General features: G+C 38.8%; 1 protein-coding gene across 1 annotated transcript; it reads right to left on the bottom strand.

Moving 5' to 3' along the window:
• Nucleotides 1-6647: 6647 nt before the first annotated feature.
• Nucleotides 6648-23578, bottom strand: LOC139149701 (putative N-acetylated-alpha-linked acidic dipeptidase). Its single transcript, XM_070721573.1, has 17 exons — nt 23224-23578; nt 22197-22353; nt 20916-21047; nt 15746-15874; nt 14678-14870; nt 14441-14531; nt 14152-14241; nt 13600-13685; nt 13071-13193; nt 12734-12816; nt 12053-12184; nt 11330-11415; nt 10524-10614; nt 8833-9085; nt 8419-8500; nt 7564-7656; nt 6648-7309 (listed from the first exon to the last, which is right to left on the bottom strand). The coding sequence occupies exons 1-17, from the start codon at nt 23466-23468 to the stop codon at nt 7117-7119; spliced, it is 2259 nt and encodes a 752-aa protein (XP_070577674.1). The 5' UTR covers nt 23469-23578; the 3' UTR covers nt 6648-7116.
• Nucleotides 23579-24351: the final 773 nt, after the last annotated feature.

Genomic DNA, 24351 nt, shown 5'->3' on the forward strand with positions numbered 1-24351 from the left:
GAATTGATCACTCAATACTATTGACAATAGTACTTCTCCCGTCCATGATATATACATTCTACTGTCATGAACTAGTAAGTCACTGAGAACTGGATCATCAAAAGATGCGTTGCTGGTCGGAGCAAAAACACAAAGTGATATTCGTCCCAAGTGAAACAGATTGAAGAAAGAAGAACCATGGTGACAATGCCTAGTGTCAGTAGTGTCAGTGTGATGCTACTTAGCAATGCCATGCAACCCCTGTGATGAATGCATTTAGAATTTGAAAGGTTACGACGAATGCAAAATTATCTCGATGTTTGACGGTACTGGACAAGATCATGATGTTGGAGTCTTATTTCATGTGCACATGGACTGGAGGGAGTAATGAGACCTTCAAAATTTACAATATTGTACAGAGGTCATTGGTAGAGTCTGTACTTGAGCACTCGTCAACTTATCGGAAAACCTGATTCTCTTCTTTTGTTGCTCAAATAAATGTAACTGAACAACTTAGCAACAAGGAACAGTAACTGTTGTGTGTGTATTATTTTTTGAAAGACATGATGGTATGAATTATTTTATGCACAGGCATGGTGCCACTGTTCACAAACACTAAAAACTCGGGAAGTATTTCTTAAAGGGTCTCGCATTCGGGTACAACTTGAAAGAGAGAGGGTATAGATCATAGGGGTAATACGTAGAAAAGGGACAAGTAAACTTTTCTTCGCTTAAAATCAGTAGTTTATTCAACCTATCTTGTTTATTCTGGTATGTCAAAATGGAGTACATCATGATTGGTGTATTTTAAAGTCAATGGTCCAACAGCACTGCTATCATAAAATTTGGTAGGATTGAAATTCAATGTGCCCTTTATTCTAATTCATTTCTTCATTTCACTGTTATTCTGATTCATTTCTTCATTTCAAATTGAAGTACATCATGATTGGTGTATTTTAAAGTCAATGGTCCAACACTACTATCATAAAATTTGGTAGAATTGAAATTCAATGTGCACTTTTATTCTAATGGTGGACATAGTTACATCCTCTTCCCGGTTTGCCAGTGACCATGTACTAATGGCACATCTAACTGTAACATCAGATGACGAAACTAATCTCTTTGGATTGAGCCTCACACTGATACCCGAAAGTAAGGAAATGTAAAGAAATTTTCATTCTCTAGTATATGAAATTATGTAATTTTCTCCGAGTGTTAACATAAAGAGGTGCCACTGTTTCTATAATTGGTAATCTTTCGCCATGGAAGCTGCAGACTGGATGGTGAAAGCGGCCACCGACATTTGTTCAGCAATCAGTTTCCATCTCTTGTCTTGGTTCGGAGCTTCATCGATTTTGGACATGGCATCCATGATGCCTGGGAAATTTGCGCTAGCGTAGCTATTGGTGCTGCTTGGAGAATAGATTATGTGTCTCTAGAGAGAACGATATAATAAAATCATTAGTTGTCGGCCAATATACCATTGATAAGTCTAGTGAACTTGCAAAACCTGATATATGTTAGATCGACAGTACTTTTTACACGTAAGTAAAGATTTGAAAATTTGGAAGGATGTTAAGAATGACCTTTAAATTTGTTCCCCTTACATCAAGAAGGGGCTACCTGACAGTCCCAGTGGATCAATAAACGCCCTCTCTAATCCCACGAACTGAACATTTACAGCTCTTGTTGCTAGCGGGCTGAAATGATAATGCAAAGGACAAGGTTTCCTATCTTTTCTGTTATCGTTTTGACCCAACAACTAATACGCATACCCCATAGTTCCCGTAGTGTCATCTTGATTCCCTTGGTGTTTATACTAAGTTTCGATTACATTTTACATCACCTACATGTAGCTAACCTTGCTTGCCCATTTGCGATTGCAATGATGCGTTAAATGAGGTCACAATATTTTCACATGGTCACAGTATTTTCAAGAAGAATGAATGTTGACAAGCCTTTGCGGTTCTGAAGCAACCAAACACCTAGGGGCTACAGGTTACACCATGCAGTTTCCAGGCTGTAAACCATACCAGATTAGCCGGTGAGCAGAAAGGGTTCAATGAACCCGTCCATAGATACGTATGTGTGGTAACGAGTTTACGTTCTCATTTAATGAATGTTTGCGGCTATTACATGCTCGTTCATTTTCTGATAATAGCGGTCTCTTGCTAGGCATAATACTATCCTATGATGCGAATTATGTTAGTTTACATATCTGTCCCACCTGTTATTATGATAATTAAAGGTGCTTAATGATAACTTCTACCACGGAATATTGTTTGACGCGATATTATCTTTACTTTCCCCTTCGTTCGTGTATTTCCTGCGCACTGGCTGTGAAGTTTACCACAGCAGAATCTAGAGTCTGTATAAGAAGTCGACTTTGTTCACGGTTCATCGTTACAAACAAGTGTCATAACACATGCGATCTATCAGAACAGTTAAAATGCTTTCTTGTAACGTTCGTTGCCGCCTATCTTAGACAAGAAAATAGATACACACACGCGGCATTTCTTTCAAATGTTCACTCTCATTAAGAGTAATCGGTTTTTTTTTCATCTCTTGTTCGTAATAAGCAATCGGTTTTTTTTCTTCAGTTTATCCACAGTATATTTCAGTCAATCTGCATGGCAGTTGAATGGAATCAAGGCATCCGAGAGATCTCGCGTGATTTCGGCCATGACGTGATATAAAACTAGGTGATCAGTGAAATCGGGATCTGAACCGCTCCATGTTGAACTCATCGAAGTTTCATCATAACTTAACCCAGGTATAACAGATATGCCTCAGAAGTTAGAATCAAGTCTGTGCGTTCACCTTTGATAAATGGCCTAATGAGAAGAAACTAATTAAATATGCAAATGAGTTTACAAACCGTTATTAGTGGGGAAAATTAGTCACAGAAAGGCTCACACAAACAGAAATACGACAATACACCATGGCTCATTTTGAAGACTGCCCTCACACATCGACCAAATATGAAGCTAATATCGATCTTTATAACATTCTCAATACTAAATATGCCAAGTATTCTTTAATCATCCAACACTCTGCATGACTTACCTACTTTATTAGTAACACTCATCTCACCCCAAGTTTGGTGGACTATGGTTATACATCACGCATCATACATCACGTTTCATGTGATATGAGCACTTGATGACGTAATTTTTTGTCGTGTGAGTACCAAGATGGTCTTTAAAAATTCATATTCTTTTATAGCTAAAGCAGGACACGGTTAGAGATCTATTGAAAGGTGAGTACAAATGTTCAAGAAAATGCGTACAACTTTCTAACTGAAACAAAAATAGTTGCATGGCACCCCTTGAAATATTTTGTCTGACAACATGGGAAATCGAAATATGGAAGAACAATCTGATAACATGTAAAATCAGATGAAGAGTACGGCGACGTTTCTACTTACGCGGTATTCTCTTGCTGTCGCGACAGCATGAGAATACCGCGTAAGTATAAACGTCCGTACTCTACATCAGATTTTAATCAGAATGGGTTTAGAAGGACGTCCCGTTGTTCTGAAACTAATTTATATGAAGAAAATTTCTGTTAATCACCATGTTTAATCCGTATAAATCTGATATTAATAAATAACCAGCAAGAACAGATGCATTCTTACTTATCACAATATTCATTGTTTGTGTAACTGCCCGCACTAGTTTGTGGTGTTCTTCTCATCTGTACAGATGAGATTCCTGTTTCGACTTCAATTCAAACACATATTTACCTTAAGAACTTTCTTATAATCGCTGCTTCCATGGACGCCAAGAGTTCGCTTGACACGGTTGAGTCAGCATCTTGACACGGACTTCCACAAGAATATCCAGTTCATAGTGTATGGAGAACGCTACAATAAGATATCCGAACAGAATTCTGATACCGACGCCGGGCGAGGGGGAATAACAAGAGCGGAAATTTTATCCTGACGGTGTTTGTCGCTGATCAACGAATACCCTGTCCGACGACGACATCTTGCATTGTCGTGCTGTGTAGGATTGCGCGGACACTATGGCTTAGGAAACCGGTCAGAGATTGATATTTAAAGTAACTAAATATTTTCGAGAGAGCGCGAAACGTATGGGCATGGTCCAAATCAGCGAGCAGTAATACTTCTATACACGTCCTTCAGTTAGCACATTTACGCGAACCAACTTTGGTTTGAAATACAATCAAGAAAATAAATATAATGCGTAAAATTCGCAGCTAATGTGGCTTTAAAGCACAGTCCCTCCACGTTTAAAGTAATCTCTTCTGCAAGCCACAATATAAATAAGGGAGCCTTCAGTAATTACAGGGGGGTGGGCCGGGGGAATTGGGGGGATGGTCACTTTTTAGAAAACAGTTCAAGGGGGAGGGTCACTTTTTATAAACCTATCTTGGGGGGAGGGTCACTTTTGACAGAAGCTGATATTATGGCCAAAACTTTGATTGTCCGTGTGATATTTCCTGAATAGGAAATCACCAACAAAATACGCACACACTTATAGACCGCCATGCATAGTGTATTGACATTTTGGTAAGATTCCAAAATCAAATTTCTTACACAACCATAGACTTGTAACCACTCTAGTCTAATCAAGAACAATAATCTTAATAATCAAGCATACATAAATGCACAGATTTATCTAATTTTGTACTGAAAAAAAATTATTCATAGTTTCATCATTGACCCCAATGCATAGTGAATTGACATTTTGGTGAACTTTCAAAATCAAATTTCTTGCACAACCATGGACTTGTAACCACTCTAGTCTTATCAAGAACAATAATGTGAATAATCAAGCATACATAAATGCACAGATTTATCTAATTTTGTACTGAAAAAAAAATTATTCATAGTTTCATCATAGACCCCAATGCATAGTGAATCGACATTTTGGTGAAATTCCAAAATCAAATTTCTTGCACAACCATGGACTTGTAACCACTCTAGTCTTATCAAGAACAATAATGTGAATAATCAAGCATACATAAATGCACAGATTTATCTAATTTTGTACTGAAAAAAAATTATTCATAGTTTCATCATAGACCCCAATGCATAGTGTATTGAATGACATTTTGGTTAAATTCCAAAATCAAATTTCTTACGCAACCATAGACTTGTAACCACTCTAGTCTAATTAAGAAAATTAATATCAATAATCAAGAGTACACAAATGCAAAGATTTACCTATTTTTGTATTGGAAAAAAACTATTCATAATTTCATCATAAACACCATGGATAGTGAACCAACTTTTTAGATGAAATTCAGAAATTAATTTCTTGTACACAAATGTTCATTTTACTTCCCTATTCAAGCAAAGTACATTTAAATACATTATCAAACATATATAAAATACAGATATAGCATGTTTTGTGGGGGTAAATTGTCAATAATTTGCCTGATAGACTCTATGTATTATGATTTGATATTTTTGGATGAAGCACTAAATCAGCTACATCTTGCCTTCTTATAGTTGCACAAAATATGGTGACCCTCCCTAAACTGTATGAAATACCATTTCTCTTCAAAAATTCTTGCGTGATATATTGCGACTGTCTCTCCAAAAACACCAGCCCTCCCCTCTGTAATTTGTCCCCAACATAACAATTGAACCAATTGTTATGTAAATTAGCTGATACTGTTTTAGTTATTCCCGGGGAGAATACCGCAGTGGTTGGGGGGGAGGGTCAAGTTTTAGAATGTCGGACAAGGGGGAGGGTCACATTTTAGACAGGAGTATAGGGGGAGGGTCACATTTTACGGTACAGGTGTTCGCGAAATTCCCCCGGCCCACCCCCCTGTAATTACTGAAGGCTCCCTAATTGTGCAAAAATTTCGGGCTTTAGAAGCAAGCTGTCCAGAATTGAATAGTCTTAGCGTCCTGACATCTATGGTGTTTGTATTGAATTCAGTAGATACGGAACCCAGTCACCTAGCACAGTCAAAACTAACGCCATTATAGACTTTCTCGGTGTATGAAGTTAGCTATAATTATGCAATGTCGCCGTAGTGCAGCTAGATGTAATCGTCACGATATTTTCTTGCATTTTATAGATGTCAATCATTCAGATGTGTTGTTTCTCCGATATAACGTTACCGAATTCTCATTCCCAATGGACTTGAAAATTGATTGCTCTACCGCCAGTCTCGCTCGACAGACTCCGGACGCGTGTCCGTCACCTGCGCTGAAATTGCGCCACGAACGACATAACCTGGAATCAGTAACTGCGATTTGTCCAGATCGAGCCACTTTGTATCGTTGAAAATAATTGCCAGTTTAGGAAATAATGATATCCTTGGAAATTTCTTCAAGGAAAAGTTTTGATTCCAATCTGACAGGACACCTAGCACCAAGAAACAGTTATGTGTTGAGTACTATCGCATTTTTCAACAGACAAGATATTGGCATGAATCATTTCATATACAGCCATGATGTTTCTGTTTACAAAAATAGGGCGATATTTCGGATCTCAGACTCATATTGATATGCAAGTTACCCTGGGAAACGAGTGGGATGTCTAGATCAAGAGGATCCTCTAATTTGGCCTTCGCCTGATGGATGACGGATTTAATACGTTGTATATAGAAAAGACAGCAAGGAAACATAACTGAGATCAGAGGGCTACCGTACATTGTATATAGAAAAGACTAGGAAAAGTAACTGCTCTCAAAATCATTAGAAGTTTATTCAATAGCCAGCGCTGGTATTTCAAATAGATTTACAACAGCATTGGTATAATTTTAAAATCCATGGTCCTACACAACTATCATGAAATGTGCTACCCCGCCCAAGAAACTAGGCCACTACCAGGAATTTGAGTTCAATGTGTACCTGTATTCTAGTGATGGTCATGGTGATATCTTTGTTGTCCAGGTTTGCCAGTGACCATGTACTAATGGCACATCTGACTGTAACATCAGATGATGAAACTAATCTCTTTGTATTGAGCTTCACCATACTTATATAATACATGCAGATAAGAAAATATATATGTCTCTGTACAATAATATTTAAACATAAACTTACTCATCAAAAGAAATTTTCATTCCTCAAAAAATACTGAATTAATGTCATGTTGCTCGATTATGTGATTTTCCAAGAGAGTTAGCATAAAACGGTTGCCACTGTTTCTATAACTGGTAATCTTTCATCGTGGAAGCTGCAGACTGGATGGTGAAAGCGGCCACCGACATTTGTTCAGCAACCAGTTTCCATCTCTCGTCTTGGTTCGGATCTTCATCGATTTTGAACATGGCATCCACGATGCCCGGGAAAGATGCGCTGGCGTAGTAGTTGGTGCTGCTTGGAGAGTAGATGATGTGTCTGTGGAGAGAGCCGTGCGATCAAATGCAGTAGAATAAATGATTCGGTGTCGGCCTATAAATCTATACGTCATAAATCTAGGCGAACGACAAAACCTGACGCCTTTGAAACTGCAAGTAATTTTTATGCAAATAATGCGATTAATACGCTGGTAAAGTGGATTGATATTATAAAAAGAGTTAGTGTACATTTTACGCATTACCGGTTCTTCTTGAAATGATAACTTTGAATTTTAAATTTTTCTTCCATCCTACCTTAAGAAGGGGCGACTTGGCAGTCCCAGTGGATCAATAAACGCCCTCTCAATTCCCATCAACTGATCATTGATAGACCTTACCGCTAACGGACTGAAATTAAAAGAAGAAAGACTGGTTTACTACATATATCTTTTTTTTCTATCGTTGAACACGGAATGTCCAGTACATAGTACCTGTACTGCCTTCTTTCTTCCCTTGTTGTTTTTTATAAGTTGGATTTGGATAGCATTTCACAGCACCTGACAGCCTTTGTATTTGACGATTCACATCTCTCAATATGTATGTGACTCAGAAGAGCTACTGCAAAGAGAACGAAGGTTAAGGCAAGCTTTCGTGGTAATCCTGATAAGCAGCTAAGTATGTGTCTTTCAAGTCCAGATGGCAAATCATACCAGATGAGCTTGCAACTATATGCATATGTTCCAAAAAGTTTATTAACAATGAACCTGTCAATAAAACACTTGCGCGGTAACATAGTTACGTCCAATTTATATCAGTATTTGCTGTCGCTATCATATTATTGTTTACTTTTATTGTAACGGCCCTTGCTAGGAACGACGTAATCCCCTGGTACTATTATTTTTTGTTCTCATAACAGTCCCAGAATTTGTGTAATACACTGAGGTGGTTCATTAGTCCCACAAACATTAGTCTCGCATGCCAGACCTCGAACCTGCATGCGACGCGAGCGGCGAAGCCGAGAGCAGCGAGTAACCGCTCGTAATCTGCGGTTACTCGCTGCTCGCTTCGCCGCTCGCGCCCTACGCAGGTTTCGAGGTCTGGCATGCGAGACTACACAAACATATTCTTTCAAGCTATCAGGAATAACCTTTGACGAGATATTTCCCTTACTTTTCCCTGTCTACTTCGCCAGTTCTTTCGTATAGTTCCTGCGCACTGGCGGTGAAGTTTTCCACAGCAGAATCCAGAGACTCTGAGAGAGAGAGAGAGAGAGAGAGAGAGAGAGAGAGAGAGAGAGAGAGAGAGAGAGAGAGAGAGAGAGATGCATGTACATTTGTTAATAAAATAGCATCATTGCTGCTCACAGCAACTGAGACGGACTTTGTCTGTTTGCTGATTTATTTACTACCCAGGTTTGTGGTCGGATCCCTTGAGCCCTTGTATTTATAGTAACAAACTCCCACTTTGTCATTCTTGCACGTGTAATTCTGGAAATTTTGTCAGAATGTTCTACAAATTTGGTTTGTGCACATTAAAGGTAGAATTGTGACGTCATTTTGATTCTGCCCCTTCTGCCATGCTCACCAAAATTAATCGAATTGTCCGCCATGTCTTGTTGGTAGGAAGTCTTCAGGCTATCCACAGCGTATTTCAGTCTGTCCGCATAGTCCTGGCAGTTGAACGGGATAACCAAGGCATCAGAGAGATCTCGCGTGATTTCGGCCATGACACGAGACGCAGCGAGATGATAGTTGAAGTCGGGATCAATGAACTGGTCCATGACGTAAAAGGTCTCAAAGGCGGTGTGGTACAGAGGATAGCTGGATATGCCCAGCGACTAGAAAAATAAGGTATGGAGAAAAGTCTTCAGTTAGCATTTTTGAATTCCCTCTCAATAAAGAAATTGTACCAGGAAGTTATATTCAAACTAGCGAAACAAACGTGTCATAGCCTTATTCGCTCAGTCAAGTGATGGCTTTGCTGTCTTTTACCACTAGACCGCTGCAGGACATAAACTCATGCAAGTCAAGAGTACATGTTACATAAAGCAAAATGTTATAAATGACAGTGTGCGGTTTAGTATCGCATTGGTCTCATCTCTACGCAAAGAGACAAAAAACTCGTTAAAATCTATGGAAACCCATTCACTGTATAATACACAAGCTGCGACATATACAGGATCAGATACCCTTCTTCCCACCATAGTGGTAACGAATGAGTAGACCATTTCTGTTACTCATGGCCTGCAAATTTCCCGACACCTTTTTGAACTATTTGTACAAAAGTATATTATTTGTGACCGTGTCGTGAGACCAAGCCTTGGTTGTGAGATCTTTGGCGACACTGGCTATTTACAATCATTTCATACACATTGCAAAACAATTAATCTTCGAAATGAAACTGAAAAATACTGGGAGACCATTATCTGCTATTCATTTGCTGCATGCCATATACAACTATTACCTTGAATATGTAATTGCCATATAGAGAGATAAACCAGAGACACAATGTTAACGTTGTGTAACTGGACTATAATTAAATACTACAAAGAATTACCGATACTTGAGAACTGTACTGTTGCGGTTTTGGAGATAAGAGTAGTAGACGTTTGCCACGGTTACCAATGAATAAAAACGTTCGTAGGTAGGTATATGTACAAATAACTTTATATAAAGAGCCGTTCATCTATATAGTTGTTCATGGTCCCTGCCACTGTTACCAATAAATAAAAACGTTCTAAGTAGGTATATGTACAAATAACTTTACATAAAGAGCCGTTCATCTATATAGTTGTTCATGGTCCCTGCCACTGTTACCAATAAATAAAAACGTCCGTAAGTAGGTATAAGCTTATGTACAAATAACTTTACATAAAGAGCCGTTCATCTGTATAGTTGTTCATGGTCCCTGCCACTGTTACCAATAAATAAAAACGTTCTAGTAGGTATAAGCTTATGTACAAATAACTTTACATAAAGAGCCGTTCACCTATATAGTTGTTCATGGTCCCTGTTTGAAGGGGACATTGGGCATCATCATATACATTACTGACCGACCTTCGGACCGTGTTGAGATTCTCGAAAGCTTCTTTTACTATTATGCCATTACTAGTTCACCTGTCTGAAGCTAATGCAACTTGTAACCTCAATTATTGGGGAACGTAGTCTTAGCAACGAGAAACTAGCATGCAACAGCTTGAACGTTTATTGTGAAGCCAATTTTCTTCAATTCGTCCCTATGCACGTAATATGTGTCCCGCTTGAACTACACCTTACCCGGTCATATGTGTATCTGAGGTCCAGACCAGGCACGCCGATGCGATACATAAACGGTGCGAAATCACTTCCGGAACCAAGGTTACTCACACTAATGATAGAAAGAGATTAAAAACGATGTTACTTTTTTTAAACACATGCTGTTGCTGTGTACAGCATTGAAAGTGTCCGTCAAAAACCTTGCAGACTTGTAATACTAAATTTGTAGGAAAATACTCCAATGATTACAGGCAGTACGTTAGTGGAAATCGTATCATCTACAAATACTGCCACATCTGCTCCATAGTTTGCACACGTCATCGAAGTGGCGGCAAATTGGGGATGTGAGAAATCAGCAACCACGAGAAAGGATAAACTTTATTAAGGTAGTATGAGCTTCGAAAGTGAAAGACTTAAACTTTTGCTCAAACTTTACGGAAGGAAACTTTCAGCTTTTCTCTTACCAAATCAACAATAAAAATCAGGGGTCATCGTGCAAAGTTTGGAACAAGCGAAACAAATTACTCAACATTTTGCGATATTCGAAATTCAAAATGGCCGCCATTCCTGTGTTAACTCTATGGGGGAAAATTAAATTTTGCATTTTCGAAAAACTAAGCTGGTGAAAGTTTTTCTTACTCCAAGAGCTTTAAAATGAGCCCCCACAAGTGGTAGATCAGGAAAGAATTGGAGAAATTTGAGAGTCCAACTATCTGTCCCCGAGGCGCGTTCTACCTTAACGCTATCCCTCCGATCCGGGATTATGTTTCCCTCAAACACATCGGGATGTTAAACTTTCGGTGTACTGAAGTACATAGTTCACTCACTATGGTATCTCTGGATTATCATAGTCACCATTTCTTTCAACCATCACTTCGTAAACAGTTTTGTCTGCGTCGCTTGGGTCAGTCACCTATAGACAGAGAGAGAATTACAGTTGACGAAAATTAGTCCTGACCAGGGAATGTATGAGACAGTGTCTAAACATGTCAGAAGCCACCACACTCCACGCCATCTAGATGCCAAATGATTGCGTCGCCTCAAGATCAGTGTCAGATTAATGACAACAAACAAACAAACAAACAAACAAACAAACAAACAAACAAACAAACAAACAAACAAACAGCAGACTTAGAAAAGTAATTACGAGGAACTAGTCTAATAATAATAAATCAAATGTTTGGCATTTTTGTCAGTTTCATCAAATACATGAAATTATGGGTTGCACAGCAAATGGAGCAAAACAGAACAAACAAACCAACAAATCAGCTGTCTTTATCCCTAACATAAACATAAATAAATATAAATCCTCTGAAAGCAATTCATAGAATATTTTGTCTGTTCATAATTTCTCCGTTTGCGATAGAATTCTGCAACGGGAACAACGGTACTAAATCACAACGTCGTCAATTCGTACAAGTCTATCACCGAACAGTGTTTCCGCTACTTCCTGCAATAGCTCTGACAATTCTGGAACTAGTTATATTACGTCTACACTTACAGCATGTCAATCTGGTGCCTCATTCTCCGAAAACTCTAGAAAGGCTCACCTTTTTCGCTGCATTAAAGATTGCCTGGTAGAGAAGAGGGGAAGACTTTGCCCGCATATACCAGTCACCATTGACCGCTTGGTCTATGTTCAGATATGCGACACTACGAGCGCCTAGGTTCTTGGCAAAGTCCTGTGAAATATATATATGCATGAATATGATGATTTTTAATGAAATTTTAATGTGGCCGAGCGAGATCGTCTCGGTTTTTTTGGATGCTGACATCCTACTGAAAGTATCTCCATTCCATTGCATATTTTAAGATTTTAAGCATTTTGGCCTGATGAATTTAGCATACACATGCTTTATTATGGCCCAATCAGGTAACTCAGTAGAATTTCTCTTTGTGGGCCCTCCTTCGTTACCTGTTGTACATATTTGCGGTTACAATGTCTTGTCACTGAATTCAGACCTTCATCTTTAAACCAGATTAAAGATAGCACAGATTTATTAAGTCAAGCGGATGGCCGCAGCACAAATATTCCTCGACACGTGACATGCTATCACGGTGAATCGAGAATTCGGATAGATCAAGCCATAAATGGACAAACACGAACTTTTTGACGGAAATATTCTTGTTGGTTCGTCAACCTATCAAGTAGCAAATGTAAAAACTTTTACTAGCTGACAATAGCGGCGATCTTGAAGAGTATAGATCGATTGAAAACTAAAGCGTATCACCTCAACCCATTCTGTGGAGCCAATCAAACCATATTCCTCGGCTCCCCATGCACAGAACAATATAGAACGTCGAGGGCGCCATTCTGCAAAACACAACAACCAGTCAAATGATGCAGAGCACTCTGGGTTATTAAAGAAAACTCCAGCTTTCTAAAATAAGGCAGCGGACTCTACTTTCTTGTGCGTACACTGATAATTTTCTTGAAGAAAATATCTTACAGTCTATCACCTCTTTACAAATATGTATTCTTTTTGTATATCAGGCTATCAAATTCAACGTGGACAAGATTATGTCCTTTAATCTCCCAGAATCGTAACATGGGCATATCGAATTTACCTTCAGACTTGACAAGTTTGCCGAAAGCGCTACTGATTTCCAGCATAGCTGCAGTTCCGCTGGAAGGATCGACAGATCCGTAGACCCACGCATCGTGGTGATTTCCAACTATCACGTATCGATCTGTAGGGAGACGCACGCAGGAAGGGAGATATTGCATCGGTATTAAAGACATCATGATACACATATGAATCTAATATATTTAAGAAAGTCTAGGTACAGTTTTCACAGGAAACTCTTTCTTTCGTTCCAAAAATGAATTTACCCGAACTCCCACCTGCCTGTTCTTGAGTACCAAGCATTTTATTGAAGGCGAATGCTCTTTATGATTTTTATCCGAAAACATACTTTCATTAGTATGGTTAAAATGTTGCAAAATGCAAACAAAATAGAGGACTATCACGGTGTTTGTAGTCAATGTCAAGAAGAACTTTTGCACAAATGAAGGGGATCTGCCTTTAAGGTCAGTACTAATCCCTTCGTGTTCACAAAGACTGACAGGATTCTTGAACAAGTTCTCATCATCTACCTGGTTCGATAGCACCACGGATAAATCCTACGATGTTGTAAGTCCACTTCCTTTCTCTAGTTGTGTGTACGTCCATCTTGACTTTTCTGAAACAGTGGTAGAATCCCAGGTAAGTTGAAGGGATCGACTGTAGACCTTACCACATCTTAATGTATCTTATACAAAAGCACTCCAATGTGTGCAAACAACGATGCGCACATACATCCATCTGTCCATCATCCACCAACCCTTTAACCCATCAGCAGAGATAGGCACACAAAGATAGACATACAGAGGTAGACATACAGATGCATTCATACGTACGTACGTACGTTCGTACGTACGTACGTACATACATACATACATACATACATACATACATACATACATACATACATACATACATACATACATACATACACACACATACATACATACATACATACATACATACATACATACATACATACATACATACATACATACACACATTCATACACATTACGGTTGCACCATATACGCTTTCGTGGGCCTTTATTTTACGTTTCTCGTGGAAAAAGTTGCATCACTAACCTTCCCCTGCTAGTGAAGCCTGGTCCGAGTTTATAGGTGATTCCCAGTCCACCTTGCCAGTTGCTTGGGGCATCAGGACCATCCAATTCTCTATGAAGAGCAATTGTTCGTTTAGTATCCACTAATAACATTTTTCACGAACAATAGCGAAACCAGGTACCATGATCAGACATGCTTGTCCCATTTATAAGTAAAGAGACTATTTACCCCATTTAAATCTGACATGATCGAATAAAAAGGGGGAAAACAACGGAAAAGCGGACGTTGTGAAGATAAGTGTGAATGGTACCTTAGGAATGCAAGTGCGTCGTCGTATCCGATTGGCTGAACAGGAATATCAGGTAGGTAGGTGTCTTCCATGTCTATACGTGACATGTAATCTGTAAAACAAGACGTGAAAGTTAGAGGAAACAACCCCTTCGTTGAAAAAAGTTGGGAAACAGCTGCGACAGTAAGCTGACATCCCTTTATTTCTTTATCTGAATAAACACCTACCAGGAAAGCAAGTAACTTTGCCATGGATTACCGTTTGAAGGATATCCTGGTGTCAAAGGGTCCCCTTTGTAGTCACTAACATGCAAGTTTCCACGCTGTGCGCCAGTACCCGGCAACCACCAACCATCTGGGTAGACTTTAGCCGTAGGGTCGTCACTACCGTAGTCGGCGGGATCGGAATACAGTATCAACCCGGTCGCCCCTCTTTCTTGAGAGTTCAGTGCCTGTGATGGTCGGACAAGACAGTTGAAACCTGCAGGTTACACTGGGTTCATATTTGAACATGAACTGAGATTTGTTAAAAAGCCATTAGATGTAACTTTTCCTGATTTTCAACTATTGTTGTTTTTCCTGTTTTTTTTATTTCAATTACAGTTTTTTGTTATACTATCCATGGTACTGTATATTAAGGTACACACTATTCAGTTTCTCAGCTCAGTCCGACATGCGTACACTGCATCATTGTTGTTGACAGGTGAATTCTGGTCCGGACTAAAACTCAAATGTAAATACCGACGCATTTTGCACGAATACACTGTGTTAACAAGCTTAATAGTAGTTGTTTCAGCATGCTCTGCGGAGTTAAAAGGGAACTTGCGATTGATGTGCGAAACAGAGATACTGAAAAATTCGTCAAAAGCTATACAGTTACTGGCCCGTCAGATGTTGCAATAGGTACGGGATGTTCACGGTCGACAGCAGCTAGAAGCGTTAAACCACTAGGGTTGGCGCATGTGGCTTGCGCAACACCGTTGACTGGAAATAAAGCTTTGACTCGCGAGAAATAGATATTCGATACCAGATTTGACCATCTTCGGGCTGGTAATGTCATTTGTCATACAGTTTCATTTGCCGTATGAACATAAAGCGTTACCAAGTAAGCAACTTTATGTGTCACTCAAACGAGGATGTTGCAAGTATCCTATTTTCTCCGGACGATTTCGAAGACAAACATCAGTTACATGGCTGAACTTCAATGTATTGACTCTCGGCTACTTGCGTAACTCATAGTCACCGGCAGTTATCTTGCATGTAACGCAGTCACAATCACTACCCACACTCAACAGGGTAAGTAAATATTCCTTATCAGAACTCCTACCTTGTTCCCTCTGAAAATTTTACCAAATTTGGCGATGAAGATCTTTCCCGTCAGATTCAAGGTCGGCTGTTCTGTGGCCAGATAATCGAAGTCTTCAACACGGGCGTAGTTCACATATACCAGATCCCCCTGTTGAAGTATTAGTATTATTTGGAGGTTACGATTTTTCCAAATCTTTCGATGAAGGCATTTTTTACATATTCCGGTAAAAATACGCCAAGAGGTACCCTCTGGTGTGCAAGAAAGACTGCAAAAATGTCAGTGAAAAGAAAGTGGTAATTTCTTACAATGTTCGGTTCTCAGGAGATAGTCTGAGCATACATGCATGTTTTACATATTGAGATCAAATTTACTCCAGCAAAACATACGTATTTTATTGTTTCTCTGTGACAAATGAGATGACTGATTATCGACCGTACAGTATCCGTTACATATGGCATACACATTTTAAAGGATTGTCAATAAACATAGTAAGTAGTAAGTTCAAAAATCCTATTCGAGACAGTAAGCTTATTTGACATTATCTAGGTAAATCATCAACGGCACAGTCCCTCCATCCACTGGCAGGGGATGAACTATGTAAAAGATTATCATACTGTCTCTGCAAAGATGCTAGTATACAATGTCAACAATGAATTGTCTACCCATGCAATAACATTTTTCTCTCAATTGACAATATATTGTCTATTACTTGTATTGCAACAGTATTAGTAACAAATACTATTGCAATACTACTAATAGACAATCTATTGTCCATTGAGAGAAGAAGTTTGTTGCACGAATAGACAATTACTGTTGACATTGTACAGCATCTTTGCAGTGACAATCATGGACAGTGATTGCAGTGGCAATCATGCCCTGCAACCATACAGACATAGTGTATGATTTCTCATGGAGACATGGAGTCAGCCTTTGGCATGTTTATGTAAAAAAAAATAAAAAACACAGTACTCCACCCATCAGTTGGTGGAGGGACTGTTTCAAAAAGATTATTATGGTATCACTGCCAAGCTGCAAGGTCAACCGGTTGCCTTTTTCAAGATTTCCTTGGTCTTTAATTGAGAGTGGATTGCCTGTTAATTGTGGTACCATATTTAGTCAAGGCAATCATGCACTGACAGTGTACAGACATACTGTTTTTGATTTCTGGTGGACTAGCTCGCTCTAAAGTCGTACCCTATCGGAGTTCGGTCACGACCGCGATTGGAGGTTGCCTAGTTCTGGGACAAACGGATACAAAACGGATACTGCAATGAAAGATCCGTCGTTCGAGGACACTCTACGGTCCCCCCTTTTTTTGAAAAAGATAAATTTATTTCCACATAGTCACAAATAAAACAAATCTACATAACTGTGAATGCATTAAAATTACAATGCGTCTTGTCTGAAAAAAAAACCAAAACAAATAAATATAGCTGTTTAATTACAAAGATCATCATATGAATGATTCAGGATGTATTCTTCTCCTTCAAGTCTTACAAGGCTTGAAAACTTTGTGATAAAATACTCAGTTTTGTTCATCATCTTATAAGTGAAATACAATGTATTCATCCATGAGGAGAGATAACATTTCAATTGCATGACATAGGATTGAAGGGAAACTTTAATCCCATCAAGAATAACCGAATTTCGAATATTCCAAACTGTATATTTTACAAAGGAAGTAATACAGTAAATAATGTCAGATGTTGCATTATTATCATTTTCGATTCCTACAATTGCTAATCTTTTGATATTGATATTATCAAAGTTGTGTTTTCTGACAAAGAAAGAAATACATTTCTGCCAGATTTCTTTAACATATTTACACTCAAATAAGTTTGAGCGTGTGTCTTGGCCACAAATATGGCATTTCCCATCACTTAAATTGAAAAGTTTTGGCCAAGCTTCCCCCTTCCCCTTGTTGGAAGCGTGGACAGCGCACCCGAACGACGGATCTTTCAGTCTGAACTGATGCATGCTTAGCTACCTACCGTAGCCAGGTATCTTGTTTTGGTATGACGGACAAACAATGATTTATGTACCCATAAATTCCATCCCTATTGTTCGACGAACTAGAATAAAGTACACGAAACGCTGATTATCTTGACTGTTTTTCGGTTTGTTTGGTTTATTTTATAAATCCAAATAAGCTGCCGTTGCAAAACGATTGACGTGGCCATAAACAATTTTAATCTTTTACTCGGTAGTCCTACCACAACTGTCAGTGATCGGAAGAACAGGCGTGTTCCGTGGAGCGCAATACAGTAAGAAAGAGTGTGTATATATTTCCCTCTTATGATTATGAAACCATACAAAGGTCGATGGTCAACAGTATAGGTGTCGGCTTAAAGTAAAACTGCCTCAGGTCAGGGGATTTATAGAAACTTATTATTGTAGAAAATAGTAGATCCCATCCCTCTATCACCGGTGATAGAAGGACCGTGCCTTGGTTAAGTTTTCAACTCTTCCGATCAAAGCAAGCCGCTCGGGAAGGGAGTACTCTTGTCTCCTATTTATTGACGTTTTGTACAATTTTTTAAAGGAATTTAATGTGTAATGTTCTATTCCCCCGTCTTTTGGTACGGTTCATCAGATAAAAGAGTTCACAAGGTCTTTTTTGATGCTCAGCTAAGTGCTCGGTTTGTTGACCTCAGCAACGTCATATTTTTATGAGAGTTGTTATATGTTATATGTCAATTTTACTATTTATTGACGTCGCGCTTACTTTTAAAGGCCTTGGGCAGTCCTCAGTCCCTGGTCCTACACATTATTGATTCTTGACATGTATTGTTTATGTGATTTTTATCCTTTGCTCTCCTTTGAAAGTCGTGCACAGTCAGTCAATTTGCGTCCAGATAAAGCTGATAAAAGACCCTGCCCCTTTAAGGTAGAACGCACCTCGGGGACAGACATTCGGACTCTCAAACTTTTACAATTCTCTTCTGATATACCACATATGGGGGTTCATTTTAAAGCTCTTGGTGTAAGAAAACTTTTTACCGGCTTAGTTTTTCGAAATTCGAAAACTTTTATTTTTCTCCATAGAGTTAACACAGGGAAGGCGGCCATTTTGAATTTCTAATATCGGTAAATCTTGGGCAATTTGTTTCTCTAGTACAAAAATTTGCACGGTGACCCCCTATTTTTATTCTTGATTTTGAAAGAGAATGATTGAAAGATCCCTTGAGGAAAGTTAGAGCAAAAGTTTAAGTCTTTCACTTTCGAGGTGCATACTACCTTAAATTCATCTCATCTTTATGTAAGTCATAAAGAACTACCAAGGTTGATGTCTGACCGGTGTTTTAGGAAAACCTATATAAATACCTGATTGACGTTCAATAGTTTCATAACTTCTGATACATTCGTTACCGTCTTGAAAAAAGATTCAATCGTTATCGTCGTGAAAGATAAAAGATTTACATTTACTTGAAAATGCTTTACACGAGAAGTGTAGTGTGGCGATCAAGAAATGTCAACGGTTGCCAGTCTTTTGTAAGTCACTTGTCTTTTGCCAGTTTTCGCGCAAAATCATCTTGAAGTTCCCGGAGACTTTAACACAATTACTGGCATATAAGGGCGTCCCTTTAGAAGCTGCATATCGGATTTCAAAGGCGTAATCCAAATGCCATAAGAGGAAACAATGTTTTAACAAAACATGAGAAAACTAGCCCTCAAATGTACAAATGAGGTGGGAATTTATCGATAAGGTCTGCAGTAAGAAGCTACACATCAATGTGAAAACTGTCAGAGCAGAGAGCAGAGCAAAGTATCAGAGAAAATGATGTTTGGAAAGAATGAGTAAACTGGACCCAAAAAAATTCCAATCGCAAAGTTCACCACTATTAAATAATATTGAATGACGTCATCCCTGGCGACTTACAAATCAAGACGAGCACTTTAGGCGGACAAGAAAATTTTAGAAGAAAACCTTGAAAAATATTGGAAAAAGTTCGCAAAATTTACATATGTAATTTTTTCGAGAAGTATGATAAAACTAAATAATTTCATCTCTAAGAAGCTACACGTTGAATTTTTTAAAAAAGTCAGACCAGCAGCACTGAAAAAGGAGGAGCTGTCTGACTAAAAATGAGAACATCAGCAAAAAAAATCGCATATGCAAATTTCTTAAGCATTTGGACAAATCCGTGTTCAGTTATCCTGAGTGACATGTAAACAGACTATGAACGATGTCTGAGCGATGGTTTTGGAGGAGGACGACGGACAGCGGACGGTGGGCACTGCCTGACGGGTCGACGATAGCCAGTGAACCTATCTGAGTAGCTCATGATAATATGTGTGATAAATGACGATAACCCTGCTGTTCAGAAGATATACTTTCAAATATCATCACCATTATGTACAAGGTCCTTCGATTGAGAGCAGATATGAAGCTTATTATTGAGCTAGGAGTAGGAATACCATGTAAAATTTGAATACAGACGAAAAATGATCCTAGTTTAGCTGACGCAATGTTAGATTCGGCCAATCATTTTTTGACTCTCCTCGCCAAATTTCTGTGTTTATCGTATTTGCATACCGAGAGGAAAGAGATCAAAACACAATTTCATCAAAACATTTAATATGTGTTTACATGTTTTATTCGCATTAAACCTTTGAATCAATTGTTTTTACATCTATCCGTTTATTTTAGAAAATGTATCATTCATCCACTTCCAGGAGTCCTTATAAATTTTTGCACTTCGTACATTCATACCCGAGAAACTCCCGATCATGGCACACTGAAATGGCCATCTCGGTCGCATGTCTACATTAAGAGAGCTAATAAACTGCAAATAAATATAAATAGCTTCTCTGTCAATCAGAAATATTGAGAAATTATCATTAATAATAATAAACTTACTTCGTCTCAAATAAGACGTAACAATTGCTAGATAGCAAAACGTCTAGATATTGGCTAAAACTGGCAATGAGATCTCCGATTGAGCCTCGATATATATATATATATATATATATATATATATATATATATATATATATATATATATATATATATATATATATATATATATATATATATATATATATATATATATATATATATATGCTCCAAAATGAATTTTCCCTGTTATCTACAGATGCTTTGCTTGCGATTGGTCCCGATATGAATGAAGTCGGGAGTGTTTGGCGATAGGCTACATAGCGTAAGCAATAGCCACAAAAAACTTACCTGTGCCATTCCGATGGCTGAATACGCGTTAAAATGTTTCACGATGTTCGGATTTTGATCTTCCGGTCTGAGGTTTTCCTCCATGTCAACACAGGTATAGTTATCACTGCCATCATCGTTGAGTATCTGAACCTACAGCCAATAAATAAGTTCCGGAGACGGGTCATGACATATCTAGAGGGGGAAAAATCACTGCCTACCCTCCTGATGCAAATATCATTTTGGATAGGTAGGTGAAATTTTATAATGGAAAAATTCCAATTTCTGGATTGCTGAGATCAGAGAACAAGACATAGTTAACATGGCAGATAGTATTTCGCTCTGACATGGAGCCTTCATTGTCTGGTATTTATTTACCGCGATTGTCCGACACTGTCATTGTACCATTATCCACATTCTGGATAAATATGAAACACGGACAAATGTTGAGCTGAACCATCCTCCGACTTGGTAAAAGTGCAGATGTTACGAGATTGGCGCTTTGGAGAAATCACTAGGATTTTTTGTCTTAGGCTGTCGTAGATTTATTAGGGACCAGCCATCGTACAAGGTATACGGAACGCAACGATGAGCGAATAAAGATACGGTCACGTGCAAAGACTCCAACCCCCTAAAACAAGAATTGATCTGTTGTATTATGAAGCCATCAGTAAATTACAGTGAAAGTCAGCTGAGAGAGGATGATGAAATAGATATAAATGTTCTCTGTTTGTGTAATTTGCTTTGAGAACTTGTTCCTGAATTTGCCAAAATAGTGGCACTTAGCAAAGGACTGTATATTGACTCATAATAAAACACACATCGGGGAGTCGAACACTGTCCGGTCAACTTTAGATGTCTGTATAACATTGTTGCACTGCCCCATGTCACATTATGCAGCAGCCTAGTCAGTGTCACGCTGTACTCTTGCCTTGGCATTTCTTGAAGTTGTCTGCCATGGTCGAACATTTGGTTTCTTTTTCCTCCAAGACCCCCCTCCATACACTTACAAATCAGTTTCTAACGACTGACTGGTTTTATTGCTTTATCAAACAATTACATTGTAAGCCTACTATGAAACGACACTATCACCCTTTTGTTGTTTGGCGCAAGTACTGGTTATGTAGTAAAATTTTATACAACTTTACAAACCAATTACACAAGTGAAATAACATTTCGATCAATTTCAGCGTTCATTCTGAGCTGGCCTTCACTGTAAAAATTAACCGTTTTTCAACAATATTATACCTAAAGGCCACCAAAAACCTCATTGGTATTAAAATTATTATTACGGTCATTCACCTTATTTGGTTTTGTGTCGTCTGGATAGGATAGCAGGACATGGTACGGGTATATTGTAGCTGAGTCTAAGCCTTGGTCTAGCCATTTCTGTTGGATGTACTCGGCCGTTTCAAAGTCTTCTGGTGTGCCCGCAAGGTGAGGTTTGCTCGACAGATCACTGAGATAAGATAGGTAAATGTTATTAATGCATATGACGCAATGAAAAAGATATGAGAAGCTTCATACAAAAATGACTTAAATTACTCTGGAAATACGCATGACGGACTCTGAGTGACGACGGCCAAGTACGTTTCAGATCATGCAAGTAGTTCCGTGACAACAACAGAAAAAGATCAAACAAAATAAATCCTTCAGAGATCTTAATCTCATCTCCCTACTTGCAAAAATCGTCGAGTCATTTTCAATCTATACCAACGCCCTGAATGAAGGTCCACGTGATAATGACACTTGATGACGTAAGCCTCTAGCGTATGTGGCAAAACTTTGTACGTATACGTAAGCATGCTGCAGCTAACGTCAGAAGACGATCATATATCTGTTGAACGATGAATGCAAACGTTTCAGTACGTAGGAGAATGTATGCAGCTTTTCCAGTGAAGCAAATCACGTTAGTGTCCTCATCTGATAAAAGGGGAAGTCAGGTTGGTTTAAGATGGACGTCCCTTTTGAAGACGCCCCTGAAACTTTCAGATGAGGCGCATACCTAGTTTCATGTAGATACGTGCACATTGCTGACACCAAACTATATAGCTGAAAGACATTTGTTGATCGAAGTGTGTAATCCATATAGATCTGACATTCATAAATTACAATCAAGAACAGGCGCACCTTAATTTATTGCAACATTCGTTGTTTGTGTAACTGTTAACAGGTAACTTCAATGTGTGTCACTGTAAGGTATTCTTCTCGTCTTCCAGATGGAGATTCCACCGAACAAAAAAAACGAACAAAAACGCAGTATTTTTCGTCTCTTACATGATCCAGTGTACACTTGCATTGCTCTCTGCGACTGCAAACGCATACTTACCTCAAAAAACCTCTAATATTTGTGGCTTCCATGGACGCCATGAGTTTGCTTGACACGGTCGGGTCAGCATCTTGACAGGGACTTCCACAAGACGGCTCTGGTTCATAGTGTATGGAGAACGCTATAAGATACCCCAACAGAATTCCTATGCCGATGCCGACAGCTAGGAGAAGGACGACAAGGGCTGAAATTTTGATCTTACGGTGTTTGCCGCCGATCAACGAATACCTGTCCGACGATGGCATCGTGCTTAGCTTCCCTGTGCTGTATAAGACTACGCGAACACGGTGGCGTGAGACACTAACAGGTCAGAGGTTGGCAATCGGTAACTCGGATCTCAAGATTAAATACCGGCGAGAGTGCGCAGAAGAACTTGCCGGTAGTACAGTATCCCTTTATAGTAATCTGCAAGGCAGCGTACTTGAGATTCGTATCATTCAGCGAGTGAGTCACGTGTGTATTTTCATAATCCTGAAATCTACAGGTTTCATCAGTTGTCCGGTGTGTGCGTTCTACGTGTTAAAGTCAGTCTTGCGTAAGTTTAACTGGAAAATGCCTATGTATAGCGCAAAAATTACCTCGGATAGCCCAAATATTAATCACGTATATTATGTATATTTATGAAAGACTTCATATTTTCAATAGTGATCCATAAAAACCGGCGCTACTTTACGCGAAAGGAGGTAACACGATTGGAACTAATTTGGGATAATTGGATGTTCATATTTTTCAAATTTCTCAAAAGTGTTAGGTGCCGTACAGCTGAATGTTGCAATATTGCAAACTCATAAAAACAAGTGTGTCATATAAGAAGAAAAGCAAATGAGATTACATTTGTATATCAAATTGATATAACTTCACCATCAAATTATCCCAAATAAGTTCCATCGTGTTAGGTAAAGGATGCCCTTTGATTCCAATCTAGGGTTAAAGATGACGAGAGTATATTTCAACTGCACCTGCTGTCTGGTACAAAGTTCATTATTTAACTTGTATGACTGTCTCGGAGAAGTCCTCGGTGACCCGAGTCGCTGAACAGACCCTACCACAGTACCAGTAGATCGGTAACATATCAACTCGTTTTACTGTTGCGACATCAAATACTGCCGAAGTCGCTTGTGCAGGTAA

Source organism: Ptychodera flava, chromosome 14 (assembly GCF_041260155.1).
Source record: "Ptychodera flava strain L36383 chromosome 14, AS_Pfla_20210202, whole genome shotgun sequence".
NCBI classification, from domain to species: domain Eukaryota; kingdom Metazoa; phylum Hemichordata; class Enteropneusta; family Ptychoderidae; genus Ptychodera; species Ptychodera flava.